General features: G+C 37.0%; 1 protein-coding gene across 1 annotated transcript in view; it reads right to left on the reverse strand.

Moving 5' to 3' along the window:
• The window catches only part of LOC150087017 (lysine-specific demethylase 4A-like), a 694,533-nt gene that overhangs the window by 536,751 nt on the left and 136,293 nt on the right, over positions 1 to 21,489 (reverse strand). Inside the window, exon 6 of the mRNA XM_090372906.1 lies at positions 10,525 to 10,628. Within this exon, the coding sequence (XP_090229032.1) occupies positions 10,525 to 10,628 (104 nt within the window). The remainder of the gene's footprint in view (positions 1 to 10,524; positions 10,629 to 21,489) is intronic.

Genomic DNA, 21,489 nt, shown 5'->3' on the forward strand with positions numbered 1-21,489 from the left:
TTGACAGAGGTGGGAACAAAGATGGACAAAATTGCAGCCAATAGTAGCAAGAGACCAGAATGTTTAGCTACAATTTTGACAAGAAGCAAGTTTTCTACTCTTAGCCTGTTCGAATTATAGCTTGGACTGATTAATAATACCTTTACAATTGTTGCGAGCTTTGGTGTAGGCAGAAAATGAAAGTGAAGATTTAGAAACAAGAGCCAATTACAACATGCAGCATTCTTGTCTTGAACAGCATTAGCACATTTACTGGAAAATCAAGGTTTAGATCAAAGGATGAGATTTTAAGGTGCAGTGTGCAATAAAGGATTCCATCCCAACAAAAATAATTTCACGACAAGATCTGAGCAATTGTTTTGACATCAGAAGTTTTGAAACGGTAATCCGACGAGGGAAAAGAAATCGCACAGTTCATCCCATTTTCATTTCTTGTAATGTCAAACAACACGAGGTTCAGAATGACCACAAGAGAAAGGCTAAATTCGAGAAGAGACCATCACCAAGTTGTGATCTGAGGAGCCTAGAAGACAGCTCACCTTAACCATATACTTAGACGTTGATGAGAAAAAGATCAAACGTGTTAGTTGTGTGGTTAAGATTGTCTGGTATTCTGGTAGGTAAATGAACAATTTGTGTGTGGTCATTAGTTATTGCAAAAGCCTCAGCATCTCGACTATCCGGGTCCACGTGACTAGAAAACAGCAGCCAGCCGGTTTGATTTGATTTGATTTTTAATGGCGCATTGGCAATGCAGCCAGCCGGAGTTGTGAACATTAAAATGAGGTAAAAGAAAAATTAGCTCACTGTTAAGAAAGTTGGACTGGAGAAAGTCAATTTTCAAAGAGTTCCAAGTGATTAGTGGAGTTGGGAGAATGATAGAGGCAACAGATGAATTTAACAGAATGTGGTAGACAGATAAGATCAAAATGCAGTTTCCAAATTACTAAGTCTCTGACATGGAATATCAGAATGGATATATGCACATGTGCCATCTTTGAACCGTACAGTGATTAATTTGGACAACTAAGGTGAGCATTGGTACTGGGGTTGCGGTAGAGAAAAGTCGGTGGATTTTGGCTGCTGTAAAGGGATAAGTATTTTTAATTTTTACTGTATTCTTCATTAATTAAAATAGTATATTGCGTTTTACAGAGATATTAAATAGGTTTAATAGTATTCATTAGCTTCTTATTTTGAATTTAGCCAGTGATTTTTGGAAGTTACGACTCCCGGTGTTGGCGCCGATATTGTTGAACTAGCCGCCATATTGTAGTCGACAAAAAATAGCTTAACATATATATATCTCGAACTGATAGTGTAAGGTATAAAGTAAAATTAGTTAGCGTAATAAGAGCACTGTATTAGGAATCTGTTAGCTTATTATAGTATTACCAATTAATCAAAAATAATATTAATCTTATTAAAATTCATTGTTAATTAAATTGTATTTTAAAGGAAATCATGGCCCAGACTAAAGCTGCGAAGCAAAGAACACAGACTAGTGAGAGTGCTGTGACTCGGGGGAGAAACGAAGGGGAAGATTCTCCAACGCATCACAGTCTCAAAAAACGTGCAAAGTGTGAAATGTTTGGCAACCTTTTTAAAACAGGACATGATCTAGACAAGGAGGAAGCCTTTACTGTGCTAGGTGTCTAGAGTGTCAAGAAATTAGGTGCCAACTCAATGTTCTGATGGGCATCTTTGGGAGCTTGAGGTGTAGGGTAAATGCCCTCAAAGAAATTAATATGAGGGGCCCATCAAGCTCTCAGCTGCCCAGCTCAACGACAGAACTCACTCCAGTGCATCAGGCAAACCACAAGAAATCTCCAAGGCAGAATGCACTGGTCCAAAAAGGAACTAGTTATTGCTGGTGATTCTCAGGGTACAAGGGGCAAAAGTTGATGACGTAGAGCAGATATCTTTTAAGTGCACAAAAGGTGATGTTGTTGTCCACGTTGAAATTAATGACATTAAGAGTAAGAGATCTACTGATTTACTCAACAAGTACAAGTCAATGTTGAAAAAGAGTCACAAGTTAGGGTTGAATGTGAAAGTGTCTGCAATTCTGCCCAGACACGATAGGAGGGAGTATATGATGAGAGCCTTGTCGATCAATTCAGCCATGGAGAGATTGTGCAAGGCTCAAGGGGTAGAATTTTTTTTCAGCCTGGTCTGTGCTTGTTGACAGGAGAGACTGCTTCTACAGGGATGGGGTACACTTAAATAGAAAGGGTGCAAGAATATTTGCTGATGCTATCGAGGCAGTGTTAGGTGGGTCGAAAAACTGCTAACTTGGGAGGATACACAGACTAAAAGGTTAACAGTGGCCGCAGGCAAAAGCAAAAGTGGTTCTTGCACTGCTTCTATTAGAATCAGCAGCAGCCTGGAAAGCAAGGTAATGGATATTTCCAGGACTGTTGGGAGTCAGTGGAAAAAGTAAATATATGGGCTGTGTTATGGTAACCAAAAATAGGAACAGGTGCATGTATACTTGCATGCACACCAATGCTAGGAGTATAGTTAATAAATTTGATGAGGTTGAAGTGCTAGTCAAGACATCAAAGGCAGATATTGTTGGGATATCAGAGACATGGTGGTACAGAGATATAAGCAGTGCAGAATTGGAATTTGGTGAGTACAATGTGTACAGGAAGGGAGGAGGGGTTATGCTGTTAGTTAAGAAACACAAAATTGAAGGAAGTGCATCTGATTGATGTTGGTCGACAATGCAGTGTCGATCTGTTTGTTGTGAAATAAGCACTGGGAAAGGAAAAATGAGAGTAGGTGTGGGTTATAGGCCTAATGAATCTGATGAGTATAATGAGCAATTGTGCAGAGAAATAGCATGGACCAGTAAATCAGAATGTCTTATAATGAGGGACTTTAACTTTCCAGATATTGACTGGAACTTGTAGGTTTTTTTTTTTATTATTATTATTAGCCATATGGTGCAAGGAAGCCCGAGGCTTACGCTGCACCAGCCAAAAAAAAAAAAAAAATTCCTGAACTACCCAGAGAGAGACAGAGAGAGAGAGAGAGAAATAAAAGGGAATCACCAAGGAAGAGAAGAATGGTGATATCCAACTCAGGACCCTGGGTGTGCCAAGCCCATACTCACCAGATGTGAGCCCCTGGGTAGTTTTGCTCACTCGCACACTAGCTTTTGTGGATTTATTGGATGACTGTTTTCTACAGCAACATGTTCAAGAGGCAACCAGAGGGGGTAATACTCTTGATCTGATTATCAGCAGTGATTATTCATGCATTAAAAATTTGCAGATAAAAGAACAACTGGGTGACAGTGATCACAATGTACTGATGTGGGAATTACTTAAAGATGAAACTACCATCAAGGCTAAAGGGAAGGGCTTTTGCTTTCGTAAATTTGACTGTGGTGGTCTCGGACACAATCAACTGATGATGTTACCAAGGTTGAATTCTAAATGGGAACTCTTCAGGGACTTAATTTTGGAGGCTACTAGGCTTTTCATTCCAACTAAGAAATACTGTTCAAGGTTTAGACCTAAATGGATGTCAGATGAATTAATAAGGCTTGTGGCAGAGAAGAAAAATGTATGGGATGCATATTAAGTATCAGGTGACACAGAAGCCTATGGCAGGTTGTTGTTGTTGTTGTTTGGTTTTTAGGAGCATTAGCAACTAAGGCCATATTGTTCCGGGATATGCGGTGATCAGTCCCTGACCTTTCCGCATCCTCCGTATTTGGTGGTGACGGGCTCGAACCCCGGTCTAATCAAGAAGCGTGTGCTATGCACTGCTCCTTCCCACCTGGCTACGGAGGCGCCTCCTATGGCAGGTATAAACTAGTCTGTAATCAAGTGACAAAGGAGGTTAGGCAGGCAAAGGCAGATTATAAGAAATCTTTGGCAAAGGATGCAAATAAAAACAGCAAAGAGTTCTTTACTTATGTAAGGTCCAAGAAGGAAAGGGATGAATCAGATTGGACCACTTAACATAAATGGGTTGACTATTGATGATCATGCTCAGGTAGTTGATAAACTGAATGAGTATTTTGCATCTACATTCACACATGAGGAGTTACTCAATGAGAGGAGTGCCAGAAGTTTATCAAACGCTAACAGGGAGATTAGTGATTTTGTAATAACTGAGAGCAAGTGGAGGAGAAATTGTTGAAGTTAAACATAAGGAAGGCACCTGTGGTGGACGGGATCTATACAGTTATATTAAAGGAGGCAGCAAAGGAAGTAAGCAAACCCTTAGCTATAATTATGAGAGCTTCCTTGGACTCAGGGAATCACTGATTAAAGAAGCATTGCAGGATCACCTAGACAAGACTGCAGTAATAGTTAAGACACAGCATGGGTTTGTTAAAGGGAGATCTTGTCTGACCACAAAGGAACTGAATGCCAAAAATAATTTTGATATCATATACTTAGATTTCAGGAAAGCTTTTGATACTGTTGCACATGAAAGACTGCTATACAAATTGGAGAGGTATGGCATTAAGGGTAAGTTGCTACAATGGATAAAGGGATGGTTGAGTGGGAGAGGACAGAGAGTGGTAATCAATGGACACTGTTCTTCATGGATAAATGTTATTAGTGGAGTTCCCGAAAGTTCGGTGTTGGGCCCATTGTTGTTTTGTATATTTATCAATGAAATTGATGAAGGCATATTGGGTTTAATGTCCAAGTTTGTAAAAGATACGAAGGTTGGCAGGTTTGTTAACGACAGTAAAGACAGTATGCAACTCCAACTAGATCTAGACAAGTTGGGAAAATGAGCTGAGAAGTGGCAACTGAAGTTTAACATTGACAAATGCAAAGTAGTACATATGGTTAGCAATAACCGAAGAGAAATGTACCAACTCTGTGGTACTACACTTAGGGAAGTGGAAAGTTAAAAAAACACCTGAGTGTAATTGTGCAGTCAAATATGAAGTTCGTTGTGCAGTGCAGACGGGCTGCCAAGGCAGGTTATGGAGTCTTGTCAGTGATATATATAGGAATTTTGCTAGCAGAGACAGGAATGTGATTATAGCGTTATACAAGGCAATGGTCAGGCCACACCTACAGTACTCTGTACAGGTCTTGAGGCCTCACTTTAGGAAGGATATAGAGTTGCTAGAACGAGTGCAAAGAACAGCAACAAGATTGGTGTGATAGGGAAAAAGGTGCTTTTACCAAGAAAGGCTTAAGTTCTGCAAATTGCAGCACCTGGAGAGTAGGCACCTGTGAGTTGATCTGATTGAGGTGTATAAGGCCTTGAATGGGTTGAGCAAGCTGAATGCTGATGGGATTCTTCCTCTTGTTTCAAACTGAGGAAAGATAGTTGTAGAATAGATGTTCTGAAATTTGCCTTTAGCCAGCGAGTACTTGATTGGTGGAACAGACTTCCATCTTTTGTTGTGGAAGCTAATAGACTAATAAATTTAAGGCTGAGCCTGACATGCATTTTGAACGAATGGAGGGGTGAAATGGGAGGGGGTTTTGGCTGATGCTGCATAAGCTTGCTTTCTTGCGTCATATGCCTCTGCTAATGCTAACTGGTTGAATCGACTGATAACTGAGATTCTATGAAAAAAGTACATGGGGTTTGGCAGACTGCAAGTGGAAATGGACATCACTGAGATTAGAACTTAGACCACATATATTTGTGAAATGAACAAAGACGTGTTCAGGAGCTTTAGATCTTTTCAGAAATAAGTTTGTTCTTTTAGTTTGACGATTCACAGTGTATTCAGTAGTAAGAAAAGGTGGTTGGGACATGCTGTGTGAAGTAATGAAATTTTTGGATATGACATACACATAGTAAGAATATACAAAGCTCCTTGACATAACATGGCCTTGACAATGCTCCCCACATACACACTACTCAGGCTCCCTCCAATCACCCTCTGGCAGAGTAGAGGTAGCAAGATTATACAGCAATATTATATATATATATATTACTAGCTGATCCGGAAGCCTCCTAGAGAGTTACCAATAGGTTCAATCCAGTGTACTAACTAGTGACTGGCCTGCGAACACTGTTATAGAGCTGTACCCTCAAAATGTAAGGAAGATTGGATCTCGCTATGACGTCCATCACTACCTCAAAAGACATCAATCATACTGCATGATGGAAGGTAGTGAGAGGGTTAACCAAAGCTTTGCTCCGGAGACTAAAAATGGGTTCCACCACTTCAAGCCTCCAATAAACAAAGTGGTGCTACTGCAACAGTTGATGAGAGTCATCTACCACCTGGTATTTCCTGGTAACATAAACACAGAGAGGCAGCGTTCTTCCATGTGGTGTGGGTGCCACACCTCGACCCCTGCTTACATTGGTTCACCCCTGGGTTGTCACCCACATTGTGCAATTGCTGATTTCAGGACTTGCACATGGGGGTTATACCCACTTACTAACAATCCCACAATCGTGAAGGTGCAAGCAGAGGATTTTGATGTCACAGACCGAGTGGACTTCACTGAAATCTAAATTAGATCCACTTGACTTGTGTGTCACGAGAATATTAGTTCCATCAGCATTTTAGACTCCTGGGTAGCAAGCACAGCTTGGCACATCTGAGAGAATGTATGTGACACTCTCAAGGACCAAAATTATGGTCTAACCAGAATTTAACTGTTTTCTTTTATACCTAACTGTACTTAATTCAGTACTTACTTCATATTCACATTAATAACTTTTTTTTCCCCGACTAGCTGTTAACTCTATCTGTACCCTAAACTTAGTTTTCACTTCTTAGACCTTTATCTTTTCTAGCTTAAATTTAGTTTTCTAAACTTAGATTTTTTTTTTTTTTTTTTTTTTGTGGATGCCTGCCATCTCTCATTTATCCTGATTCCCCCCTTACCCCTTCCTTCCTTCCACTCCCACCACCCTAATCATTTATCCCTTTTTTTTTTTTTTTTTTTGTTAATTGGGGGGTCCCACCTGGCAAGCTTGAGTGATGTTCAGGGTTCACCCATGCCAAACAGTTGGTTGTGAAAATGGCTAAATTTTCACCTTACATCTGCCTTAGAAGGCTATTGCTTTGCCAAAGTCACCCCATACCTTTTCCCCACTACTGTACTATAGGTAACACTACACTCATACAATATCCATACAATTTTAAATCTCTGGCCTTCCCATTGAACTGGTACACCTACAATGAAAACAATGCGGAGTGTATTCAGTGTCAAACGGCACCAGGGAAACCCCTGGTGTCGTTTGACACTGAATACACTTTACACTTTACTGTACTATAAGTAGCACAAACTCTGCACCATGGTCATCGGCATTCTTCTTCTTTTTTCCCCCACTCAAGCACAAGTCTCTTTGGCGCCGCACCAGGTAAGGACAGGAATTTTAATCCTATCCCACCTTTATTAGTCTGGTCACTGTACAGCAAGATATCTTTATTTGATAGGATGTTGATGAACTTCATGAATGGAATATGTGTAAAACAAAGAGAAATTAGATAATCTTCACAAGAGAAGAAGTAAGATAGACTTTAAGGTGTAATCTGAATCTTATAACTGCAGAGTCGACTGTTGTCAGACAATTCCTTATACGAAGAATAGGACTTCTGAGTCCAGTGGTTACCGCTGAGATGTCTGGAACTTTCACCCTGTGCAGATATGACTAATTTTCTTATCAATGAAGTTCCTTTTGGCTGTATTTTGCACCCCCCCCAAATACCAGCCCCTGGAAATTAGTTCCCCACTAAAGTGAGCATTCTGGCCAATAGGAGCATAGTAAAATTGTAAAGAAGGGGACCTATATATTCAGATGAGAGACAAAGGCCCAGGACTTCCTTGCCTGACCAATCACTGTCCCCAAAAGTCTTCCTGCCGTAAGCTATTAGAAGAGGTAGTAGAAAAGAAAAGTACAAGCACTGAAACAAGGATTTTACTAGTAAGTCCCATATATTCTCACCCTAACTTAATAACAGAGTAGCTAAAGTATGAATGAAAGTGTCAGACATCAATAACTTTCTCTTAACTTGATGAAGTCCAATAAGAAGCATACCTCCTCGTTAGGAACACTTACTGATGTGGTATCAACTCTTACAAAAACCCTATTAATTAGAGTGCAACACACATGTGAATCCACTAGCATTAATGTAATCCCTCAAGCTTAGACTGTTACATATTGAGTCCGTACAGTACATATATGCAGCTGTATTGAACTGAAAGACGAGTGATGTATCCCAGAGTTCCAACTGAAGACTACATAAAGAATGATAACACATTGGATGTACCATCAGCCTTAGGTGTAAAATATATCATTTTCACTGTTTGTTTTGTAGGAGAGAGAGCTTAGTGTGTAATTTGTATTCAACCTGCCTTTTTATATGTTAGAAGTGAATAAATGTTTTGTTTAAGTATCTTTGCCTCCGACCTATTCTCTTGCTGCATGTTATCTTTAGTAAAAGATCCACAGTAAAGGAACCATAATATTTATTTGCGGCATTCCGAGATCTGACTATAATATATAAGGAGATCTTGGAGTGAGTTAAGAGGAATTTTAGGTCATACAAGGTCAAACATCCAATTACAGTACCACTAGACAAACTACCACTACCCAGGTAGACAGGCCTTTTCTGGAACATTACTCATTAAAGTGTGTTAATTACCAAACCGAGGCAATGCACATAGCATCTCAGGTAACAATGATAGTCAAACGGCTTCCCCCTGCATAACACTGATGATCAGAGAAAGTCCAGTCTAACATGGTACATTAATCTGGGATTACTACTACTACCACCACTCATATGCAATACCTTGCATTTGTCAATATTAAACTTCAATTGCCTAATGTGTTTAGATCTTGTTCCAGTAGCACATCCTGATTGTTGTGACCCTGCAAAACTTTAAACCACCCAGTCAACCTTTAAATCATTTGCAAACCCAGACATTAAGCCTAATATGCCTCCATCAATATCACTAATAAATATAGAAAATGACAATGGGTCCAGCACTGAACCTGGGATACTCCACTAATAACATTAGTCCAAGATTAGTGCCCATTGAAAACCATTTTCTGTTTTCTCCCACTCAACCATTACTTTATCCATAGCGGTAACTTACCCTTAATACTACTCTGCTCCAATTTGCATAGCAGTATTTTATGTGCAACAGTATCAAAGCTTTTCTGAAACCAAAGTATGATGTCAAAATTATATTTTGCATCCAGTTCCTTTGTTACTGTGCCAAATATCCAATCAGATTAGTCAGCCAAGATTTAAAATTCATGCTGTGACTGCAGTATAACTGCATTCCTTCCAGACAACAAACATTTTACACTAAATTACAGGAACAGGATTGTTTACTAGCACGGTACGATTTCAAACCAAAGGCTTGTTTGGAATTTTTCAGTGGATATCTATTTGGATTTTTAGTTTCAACATAAACTGATTACAACTGTACCAAGAAAGCTACTGTTTCAGACTTTGCCCTCTTCAGAAATGTAGAGGCAAAATTTTGTTTATAACAATGGCACTGCTGTTTAGACTTCGCAATCAAGATCATTTCGAAAGCTTCAAGAGAAAGAGAAGATCTGAACTTTCCCTCATATTGGATGAATATTCTTTCATACTCACCAATACTGTGGTGAAATGATAAAGTGCCAAGCATGATTTAGGATAATTTTTTGTATTTCAAGCTTCCTTGTGCGCTTGTTAGTTCCACGACCAACGAACACTTTAATTCTTTCATCATTGGTCTGGTAGGTTCTAATTCTTTCACTGAAATTGACAGAACTGCAAAATATCTATATCTCTACGTTCAATGATACTGAGAAGTACCAGAAAGAGAGAGAGAGAGAGAGAGAGAGAGAGAGAGAGAGAGAGAGAGTGTGTGTGTGTGTGCACGAGCGTGCAAAATCAATTAATTTCATTTCAAGCTGGTTCAAAAAAAATTGCTCTCTGAATAGAGCTATGGAATAGCATTACTTATATACTTTTAGATTTAATTTAACACTTTGTGATTGACAATGGTGGCATTTGCTAATTTATTGATGGGGATGATTTGGCATGCATTTTTGGACTCTATTGCCGTTAAGAGGAGTGTCATCCCATACATTTATTAAATTTGAAAATAAATCTTTAATGATATTATCTCTTGTAAGCTTCTTTTATTAACTTAATTGCTTTGTAAATTAAGAGAGAGGGTATCATCACTGGGCTTTCATCATTGAAAAACCTGCAGAATAAAGTATATTACTAGGTTACAATGATGAGATATAAAAGGGATGAAAACTGAGTCAAAAAGACAGTCTGTCATAAACCAGGAGGGTTGGTAGCTATGTTAATGTCCACTGTATGAAAGTTGTATGTTACTGTTGTTCCTTATGTGCATTGTACTTTCTGGAAAATTACAATCTATAGGAATGTAATTCAAGTCCATTATCAACATGTGACATCTGTCTGTTCAACCTCCAATCCACATATAGTACTCCAGTACCACAGGTCCTAATACTTTTCATGTTTGTAGTCATCAAAAAATAAATAAATAGCGTAATAATAATAATAAATAAATAAATTCAGATATTCACCTTGTTGAAAGGAATAGTATACTGTTTAAGTATTTGGGGAGAAATCAATGTCATTTTATGCCTCAAAAAAGCTGGACACTCTTGATGGCTTGCATTAAAAAAACCTGAAGGGTAGAGGGGAAAAAAACATTAATCATACCCACAAAAATACAACAATAATATTTAATACAAATAATAATATTATTTAACCTTTTCTAATATTAACTTATTAATTATTAAACTTTGATTATTTATTAATATTAATTAATATAATACAAGAACTCCCCGAAAATTATGCAAATTCGTAAGTTTTTGCCAGCCGGTGCAAACTTAAAAAAATCGTGTAAATGTATTTTGCATCCTGTAGGAATAAATGGAGGTATTGGGAAAATATCGTAATGTGAACCCAATAACACTTTTTTTTTTTTTTTTTGTAATTTGTTCCAAGTCCTTGGAAGTTGAAAATTGCTATATAACTAAGCTATTTATCTCTCTAAAAGGTCATATTTATAATGGAAATTGCACTACCCTTTCATTGTTATCATATGTTCCCGTTATAAGAATCAAATTTGAACGCCTTTGTGATATTTTTCTAAAAACACATTTCTGGAGGTCACTACCACAAAACAACAAAAACAATTTGCACTTTCCAGTTTATTGAGCTTTTCTGTTAATGCATCTAATTATAAACAGGTAGTAAACTCGATCTTATTGCATTTGCGATAATCCCGATAACTGCAATTGTGTGAGTTTTTATATTATTATGGTGAAATGAAATCTTCAATCATACAAAAAATATAAATAAATTTTCAGAATCTTCTCTTCATTCCTATTTACTCATTACAACGGTGAAGGGAAAGCGACCAACGAAAAGTGCAAGTGCTGGCAGTGCCAGGACATGAAACAAAATTGATTTAGAAATGAAGATGAAAATGATTAAGAAGTACGAAGCAGGACAAAGTTTGTCATCTATTGCAAGGGAATTACATCTCATTGCTTCAACAGTGAATACTATTTTAAAGGACAGTGCGCATATAAAAGAATATGTTCAAGGATCAACACATTTAAGATCAACATTGATCACAAAACAGCGTTCAGGTGCTATATTGAAGATGGAAAAGCTATTAATAATATGGATGGAAAATCAGATTCAGAAGCAAGTGCTCATGAGTCTAATGATTATGCAAGCAAAAGCAACAAGTATTTATAAAGATATTAAGGAGAAGTACGGCAAACCCCAAGTTTGTGGTAAGCAAAGGGTGGTTTAACAGGTTGAAGCATCGCGCTGGTTTCCATAATGTTAAAGTATGTGGTGAAGTCGCCAGTACTGATTCTGCAGCTGCAGAGAAATCTTGTGATGTGTTGGAAAAAATTATTGATGAAGGTGGCTATTCAATGCAGCAAATTTTTAACATTGACGAGACTGCTATGCATTGGAAAAAAAAGGCCGGATCGAACATACATTGCCAAAGAGGAAAATACAATGCCAGGTTTCAAGGCATCAAAAGATAGGGCCACGCTCTTGCTTGGGGCTAATTCAGTGGGAGATTACAGATTAAAACCACTGCTTGTGTACCATTCTGGAAATCCTTTTGCATTTAAGGGCATCAATAAAGTCACCCTACCTGTGCATTTCCGATCGAACCAGACAGCATGGATAACAATATCCCTCTATGAGGATAGGTTTAAATGCTGCTTCATTCCCGAGGCTGATAAATATTGTAAAGATAACGATGTTCCTTTCAAGATTTTACTTCTATTAGATAATGCTCGTAGACATCCTCTTACTGTATTTATATAGTAAGATAATTCCAATTCGAACATGAGTCATATTTCTACCGCCAAACACAACTTCACTCATCCAACCTATGAATCAAGGTGTTATTTCGAATATTATACTATTTATGTACATTTGCTCAGGCATTGTCTGCAGATGATGAGAAAAATTTTACGTTAAGAGACTTTTGGAAATCTTACAATATTTACCAAGCCATCTAAACATTAATAAGGCCTGGGTGGAAATTACTAAAAGTTGTTTAAATGGCACACGGAAGAAAATATGCCCACGGCACGTAAAAGGCTTCGAAGGACTTAAAAAAGACAAATCATATAAAGAGGTTAAAGATAAGATTGTAAAGTTGCAGAGCTACTTCAGTTGGAGGTTGATGCCAAAGACGAGGAGTTAATAGAGGAAGAAGAGAAGGAATTATCTAACAAACAACTTACTGACTTGCAGGCAGCGATATTAAAAGAAGAAAATGTTACGAACATTTTTTACGAACACCAGAACTTCCAATATGACTCTCTTCATGATTCAATTAGTGATTCTAAAGAAAAAAGGGCATGTTACCCCCTTCCACTTCGGTAGGGTTTCAAGCTCCCGTGGGATTCAACTTCTACTCCAGACCGATAACACCCACCACCTGTTTACCGAGAGAGCAACAATACAAATGCCGTTATGACAAAGTACTTTTACCGGTAAATTTCATCGAACTTTTGCATGCTTCTCATGTGGGCTTTCTTTACCTTAGCCCTCTCTTTTTGAAATTTTTCAAAATTGCACGCTTTGGTAATTTTTCCTGCGCATGAGATAAAAATTGAATAAATACAATAAATAATTCTATTTACATGTTCATCGAACATTTCTTTTTTGATTCAATCAATTCAGCGAGCACAGTTGCGACTGCTGCACAAACATGGGGGAAATTCTGACTTATGTAGCGTTCCCTGGAACACAACCCTCACGTTCCAGTTAAATCGGGGAGTTCCTGTATTAACTTTTCTAATATTAACCTTTTCTTTGAGACTGAATTTTGACAACAGTGCTTAATTAGGTGCATTTAAAATTAAGCTAAAGATTTAAAATCAAGCTAAAGATTATAATGATTTATGCACCAACATCGAGCCATGATGATGAAGAGGTTGAAGAAATGTACACTGAAATTGAGTCTTCTAGATGAGCAGAAAACCCACTACACTATTATTATGGGGGACTTCAATGCTAAGGTTGGAAAAAGGCAAAACAGCGCAGAAAGAGGAACTATAGGAAATTTTGGAATTGGTGAAAGAAATAAAAGAGGTGAAAGACTTGTGGAATTTGCAGAATCTCAAGGAATGTCAGTAATGAACACTTTTTTCAAGAAAAGGGTGAACAGAAAGTGGACATGGAAGAGTCCAAATGGATTAACAACTAATGAAATCGACTTCATCCTCACTAACAGAAGATATATTGTGAATGATGTTACCGTCCTGAATAAGGTAAATGTTGGAAGTGATCACAGAATGGTAAGATGTACACTTGATATAGATGTAGGAAAGGAAAGGAAAAAACTGACTCGAGTAATTAATACAAAGGTCTTTGAGATAACAGAGGAGGAGAAAAAGCAGTGTGTACTGGAACTTAAGAACAAGTTTGAGCTTCTGCAGACTGCTCAGGACCAAGATATCGACGAGGAATATTACAACTTTCTGAAAGTGATAAAGCCCAAGAAACCTATAGGGAAACAGAAATCCAAAGAAGAAAAATTAGTTAAGAAACACTCATCATGATGAACCAAAGACAACAAATGAAGAGCAAGAAAAACACTGACAGGGAGAAAATTGAGTATACTGAGTTATGCAAAGCCATTAGAAAGAGACTCAGAGAGGACATAAGAAGATTTAACACAAGAAAAGTAGAACAAGCATTAAGGGAAAACAAAGGACTGAAATCAGCAGCCATGAGCAGTAATACAGAAAGACAAATGATACTGAAACTGAAGAATAGCGATGGTGTACTTATAAACAGCAGAGAAGGCATAATTCAAATAGCAGAAGACTACTATAGAGAATTATACAAGGAGCGAGGGAATGATACCAGCAGTGGGGAAGATGGATTGCAAAGTAGCAACACATACAACATACCCGATATTCTTCCTGATGAGGTAGAACATGCATTGAAGAAAATGAAGAATCGGAAAGCCCCGGGGGAAGATGAAGTTACTGTAGAGTTGTTAAAATTGGGAGGAAGAGACATAACACAAAAACTGGCAAGGCTCTTCACAAAGTGCATTAGAAAAGGTGTGACGCCTAAGCAGTGGAATAATGCAATCATAGTTTTGCTGCATAAGAAAGGAGATAAATCAGAAATTGGAAATTATAGACCAATTAGCTTGTTATCCCATATCTACAAGTTGTTCACATTACTAACAGATTAGAAAGAATACTTGATGAGAATCAACCGAAAGAGCAAGCTGGCTTTAGGACAGGATTCTCAACTATGGATCACCTTCACGTAATATCACAGCTAATGGAAAAAGCAAATGAATATAAAACACCATTATGCCTGGCATTTGTGGATTATGAAAAGGCATTTGACTCCATACAGCATAAGGCAATGTTTGGGGCACTGGAAAGACAAGGCATAGATACTCCATATATTATGATTTTGAAGAAAATATATGAGAGTGCTACATCCTTTATTAGACTAGACAAAGACAGTAGGAAATTTAAAATCGAGAAAGGAGTTCGTCAAGGAGACACAATATCTCCGAAGCTGTTTACTGCTGCCCTTGAGGAAGCTTTCAGAAGATTAGACTGGTCGCAGAAAGGAGTCAATGTGAACGGAGAGTACTTAAACCATTTACGATTTGCAGATGACATTGTGGTCATAAGCCACGATCCCAAAGAATTAGAGGAAAATCTTAATCAGTTATGCACAGTTAGTAAGGATTTTGGACTAAAGATGAATATGGCTAAAACAAAAGTAATGATGAACAAGTATGCCACGGAAAGGGAAATAATGATTGAAGGAGCAGTAATTGAAAAGGTGGAGTCATATACTTATCTGGGACAAGTTATTAGCTGTAATAATGATAAATGGCTGGAAGTCAAGAGAAGAATAAATTTTGGATGGATAGCATTCAGGAAATATAGTCACATACTGAAGAGCAATATCCCAGTTTGTCTGAAACGTAAAATAATGAATGAATGTATACTCCCCACCATGACTTATGGAAGTGAAACTTGGGCACTCACCAAAAGAATGGAAGAGAAGCTAAGAACTACACAGCGAAGAATGGAACGAATTATATTGGGAATCAGACTGTTAGATAAGAAGAGAAACACGTGGATTAGGCAGCAAACTCAAGTAAAGGACATTCTTATCAAAACTAAAGAACTAAAATGGTCATGGGCAGGACACATAGCTAGAAGACATGATGACAGATGGACTAAGAAAATAACAGAATGGTACCCAAGAGGAGCTAGAAGAAAACCTGGAAGACAAAGACGGAGATGGACAGATGAAATTCATGAGTTTTTGAGTAGTAAATGGATGGCCAGTGCTCAAAACAGAAGGAACTGGAAAGTTGCTGGAGAGGCCTTCATCCTGCAGTGGATTGAAAATGGCTGATGATGATGATGATTTATATTTAAAATTACTTCAACAAGTAGAACTAACAAGCAAAAGAAAATGCAAAATGTAAAAATGTTTTTAGGTATGTCACTATACCTTATACATTTAAAAATGTTATCATTCCTGTAAAATTATGCAAAAATTATGTAAAATTATGCAAATACCTGGACAAATACACACACTAAACACCTACTGAGAAAATTTTAGTATTATGTCAATCAGTATTATGGAATTTTGAAGTAATTCAAAATAACATTTTTTTGAATACAGATATACTGCAGAATACACTCTAGTAGGAGGGCAATTCGGGACTGATACTCTTTTTTTTTTTTTTCAGGGAGCAAAAGCGGTATAACAAAATTGCTTTTGATCAGCAGGTCCCAGCAAAACACAGTTCTTAATCCTTGCCATGTGATTCTACTCCCAGAGTACACAGCTCACACAACTGCTGATGCCAACTTGTACACAGTACATCTCTCATCTGAGTGACCTGGAACCAATGGCATCTTGCATACAATATAAGATGTCATTGGTTCCAGGTCCTCAGATGGGATGGCCAACAGAGCTAAGTCCAAGCTACATGCAGGATGATACAAAACTCTCCACCCTAGGTCTGCAATTTTCATCTGAGTGGTATGGGCAGGGCATAGCCAGAATTGTTAGGGTGTAATATGATTTGGTATCTTGTTAGAGATTTTCTTTTTTGTTTTATAGTCATAATAACCTTATCAAATGTTTGGTAATAACTGGAGATGAAAGATGCACCGGCATTTAGAATAAGGGTCATAATGAAAGATTTAGGTCTCATCACCTGTTATCGGGCCTTTAAACAAATATCACCGTGAAAATTATAGCACTTCTGTAACAGGTCTTGGCAGATCTCCTCCCTGAAGATTTTTTTAATTTCTCAAGTTCAAGAGCTTGGGTACCCATTTGCAGAATATTTTTCTATAATGTAATGTATCTAAAATGGTTAATGCACTTATTTTTGAACACCACAAAACTTGTGTCATTGCATATGTAGCTATTGTCCTGTCTTTTTGAATAATTTCATTCAAAACCTTAATGTTTTCTTGAATGCACACAGACTTGGATCAGCTGCTCCTTTGCTGATCACAAATATCAGTGATTCCTCCTTTAAAATATGCAAGTATGTGAATAATACTTATAACAAGTGTCTTTTTCGTATACGTTCCTGTTTTTCATGAATATGGACAGCTGAGTTTTCCCCCTAACTTCAAAGGGAACTCTATCTCTGTTTGCTGGCAAAAATGGATATCAGTTTGAAATGTTCATAAGTTCAAATCTGTAATACAGCAGACTCCCGATTTACTGGGACACTTCAAGACTCCAAATTTAAAAAAACTAAAAAAAAAAAAAAAAAAAAAAAACGACCAGAAATCATAAAAGTCAAGTAATAACTAGAACAGGTATAAACAGATGTTTTGCAAGTCATAAATAAGCGGCGTTAGTAGTAGTCATTGGGAGATTAGTGTACCTATTATCTTTCCATGTGATTCACTAAAACAAACTAAACAAATGTTTATTTGTTTTAGTGAGTTGCATCAATTGTTGTGTTCCGACGCACTGTAAAAGGACAAATTTTGTTTCATTATTTATGTCAGGGACGTCAGAATTTTTTTTTTAATAGTAACTTTTTTTTTTTTTTTTTTTTTGTTTAGAAATCACGAAAATGATGGGCAAATTCAAGAGTTGTGCTTATATTTATTCAAAAGTTTGAATAATTTCAAGTGCATCTGTTAAATCTCAAAATGAACCATTATAATGTTGGCGACCAACACATATGTGACACTGTAAAAAGTAAAGGGAAGCTATTAGATTTAAAAACCCACAGAATTAGCTATCAGTATTATCGCAAATGCAATAAGGTCGAGTTTACTACCAATTTATAATGAATTGCACTAACAGAAAAGTCCCGTAACCTGGAAAGCGTAAACTGTTTTTATTGTTTTATGGCAGCAACCTCCAGAAATGTGCTTTAGTAAAATGTGAGCTCGCATGGGGTGATAATAGTGAGTTTTCGCCTTAACCCTGTGAAGTTCTTTACAGAAAATTTCATTTCGCCTGTTATCATGGTGCTGACTAAGTGACAGCGGTACTAGTAAATCCATCAAGAAAAGGAAAGCGATTGAATTGGATCAGAAAATTAAAATAATAAGGATGTATGAAAATGGTCAAATGTTAACAAGTATTGCGTGGAATTCAGATTTGCTAGTGGCAACAGTGAACACAATAAAGGAGAAAGACAGAAAATGAGAAACGGTGAAGCGATCGGCACCAACGACGTCAACTATAATAATCAATGCTACAAAATACATATCAGTTTTTACAGCACAATAACATGCATTTTTTCTTCCTTTTATATTTTCTTATGTGCCACTCCGGTTTCTTCGCCGCTGTCCCCAGATAAAGTTTTTAATTGAACTAATTAAAAATATATAACTATTTTTCTTCATTCTTCTGAGGATATTATGTGGTTTTTGTAATTTTGGCATATCAGGGATATACCAGCAATATTTTATTAGTCATTCCTGAGTTACGTAAAACTTGACTGACTTAAGAAGTCCTGAAACGTATCTTGGGACACTGTATTTTTAGATCAACCGGGAAATCGATTATTCAGGAATTTTTTTTTACCATCTATCCCAGAAACCAAGAGGCATCAGTTATCGACTGATCCTTGTGTTTTTTTTTGTTTTTTTTTTGTTAATTGTTGGCGCATTGGCTTCTGTGGCCACATTGCACCTCCCAAGGTTTTTGCATTTTCTACTCTGATCCAAACCCAAGGCAGGATTCGAACCCACGAACTGATCCTTGTAAAATGACTCCAAAGGAAATTAAAAGGACTGGTTGTCCACCTAAGCATACAAATCAGTTACACTTCATGAGTAATGCCACTGTATGAAGAAAGAGCAAAAAAACTTGGAGGATATGCACTTTCCTAAAACTGGAATTGGTGTTAAGAAAGTATGCAACAGCTGCAAAACCATTATATTATCAGCACCAACACTGCTCCAAGAATGATTCAAAAACATACAACAATACCTCAAGAATGTCAATTTGTCAAATGGCTGTATAAAATTGCATAACTTCTAAAAATATAAAATAAATTTCAGAAATGCTTGTAGTGAAAGTGACTGACAGAAATTTTTTTTTTAAATTATACAAAAATGGTTGACAGTGAGAAAAAGTAGACACATCCCTTCTCAATAATTAAAAAAAAAAAAAAAAAAAAACACGATTAAACTGAGCAAATCTTGGGCAAAATGGTTTTGAGTGATGAGAAATCATATTTCCATTTTGGCATTGATAAAGTTAAATACGACCAAGCCTTGTTACCAGAAGACAACAAAGCATCCAGTTAATTTCACTGTGAAGGTAGTGGTGGAAGGGTACATCAAGGAATGGTGCCAGACAACTGCATGTCTTTGATGCTATAGGCAAAAAAATACCAATCTAAAATGGAAATTGCACTCTTTGAGCAGTGACTTATACCCATATACACAGGTGACTGAGTCTTTCAGCAGGACGGTGCACAACTCAGCACCAGCCAAAGCCAGCATGAAATGGCTGAAATATCACTGCTGTTAACTTTTTACTTTTGAAAAGCTGGAAGAAGATAAGAAATTTTTGGTTTTTAAAAGTGCAGGCTTGGACTTGAAATTAAATTTCACTAACAGTGTATGAATTTTACATTAAAATAGAGCCACAGGATTGTTTGCCAGTACAGTATGCTGTCAAACATTAGCTTATCTAGAATTTTTCTGTTGGTATTAGGTATTGTTTGTCAGACAACTGATTATGACTGCTTCAAGAAAAGATATTGTTGTAGATATTTGCCCTCTTCAGAAAAATGAGTCAGTTTTGTTTTTCTCAATGGCCCTGCTGTCAAGACACTCAGCATTTTTAAGAAATTGTAAAAATATCAAGCATGACTTGGGATAATTTGTTTTTTTATTTTTCAGGCTTCCCTGTGCAATTAAATTAAATTAAATTAAATTTTCTGTTTATACTTCGGGACAACCAAACGGTCAGGGGAGTTCACAAGATGACAGAATACAAGAAACAGCACCGTATTCAGCAGTCACGGGCTTGAACCCTGGTCACTCAAGACACGTGTACTTATGCAACCGTGTGCCTGACCACTAGGCTACGGCTCCCTAACCAATTCTTTCCTTCATAATAGCTTCTGGTAGGTTCTGAAATTAACAAAACAAAATTTTGTTTTGCACCTCCCAAGGTGTTTGCAAAACAAAACAAAATTAACAAAACAAAACAAAATTAACAAAACAAAACAAAACAAAATTAACAAAATTTTTTTTTATCATGTCACTGCATGATATTACTTTTTATTTTATTTTTTTCTTTATCTATTTTTTACCTTTCTACTTTAATACCTTTTTTTTTTCTACTTTATTTTAAAATTTTTTTGTTTAATGACATCAAGGAGCAATGGATACTTATAAAATAAGGTCATTTTTGCAACAAAGCAGTAGACTCCTTTTTCAAAAAAAAAAAAAAAAAAAAAGACATACAGGACTCAGTTCTAGAGCAATTAACTAAGTTTTCTTTGCCTCATTGGAGAATTATACGGATCATCAAACTGGAAGGAGGAGTGTAGTATGCTATCATAAGCATTAGCAGTGGCAAATGATGCAAAAAAGCAAGTCTATACAACATCAGCAGGGAAAAAAAAAAAAAAACACCACCTCCCATTTCACCTATTCATTCCCTCCAATAGTTTGTCTAGTTCTTCCTTGAATTTATTTCAACTATCAAATTCCACAACAACAGAGGGAAGTTTGTTCCATCAATCAACAACACGCTGGCTAAAGGCAACCATACTTCCTCAATTTAAATTTCTGGCCTCTCATGTGTGGTCTGAGCAAGAGGAAGAATCCCATCAGCACTGAATTTGCTCAATCCATTCAAAGCCTTAAACACCCCAATCAGAACACCTTGCAGGTGCTGCAATTTGCAGAACTGAAGCCTTTCTTGGTAAGAACACCCCTTTGTTCCACTCACCAATCTTGTTGCCCTTCTCTGTACTCATTCCAGCAGCTCCACATCCTTCCTAAAATAAGGCTTTGAAATATGCAGTACTCAAGATATCACCTGACTAGTGCCTTATATAATGGGATAATCACCTTATTCCTGTATATTATTGACAAAACCTCATGAGCTGTCCTAGCAGGCTGTCTGCATTACTCAGAAAACTTCACATCTGACAGCACAATTACCCCCAGGTCTTTTAGCAAAACTATGAATAGGATTTCCAGCCAGTGGAAGAAAAGCATTAACAAAGAAGAGGAAAAAAGTGGGACTAAGAATTCCCACTAAGTGGGAGTAAGGACAGAATTTTAATCCTTATGTATTTTTGTATTTACTTAATTTAATACTGTTTTCTGTTGAAACGGTAATTTAACCTTAATACTTTAGACTTAAAATTCACAATTAATAATTATTGTAATATAATTCAAATTTGTAACCCTTTATTTTTATTCTCATAACAGCATGGTCTGTGATGGGTATCAGTAAGATGCCCATCACAGATGCCTCCTCCTGTGTTC

The sequence above is a fragment of the Mastigoproctus giganteus genome, chromosome 4 (genome assembly GCF_048544385.1).
Source record: "Mastigoproctus giganteus isolate SK-2022 chromosome 4, ASM4854438v1, whole genome shotgun sequence".
Lineage (NCBI taxonomy): Eukaryota > Metazoa > Arthropoda > Arachnida > Uropygi > Thelyphonidae > Mastigoproctus > Mastigoproctus giganteus.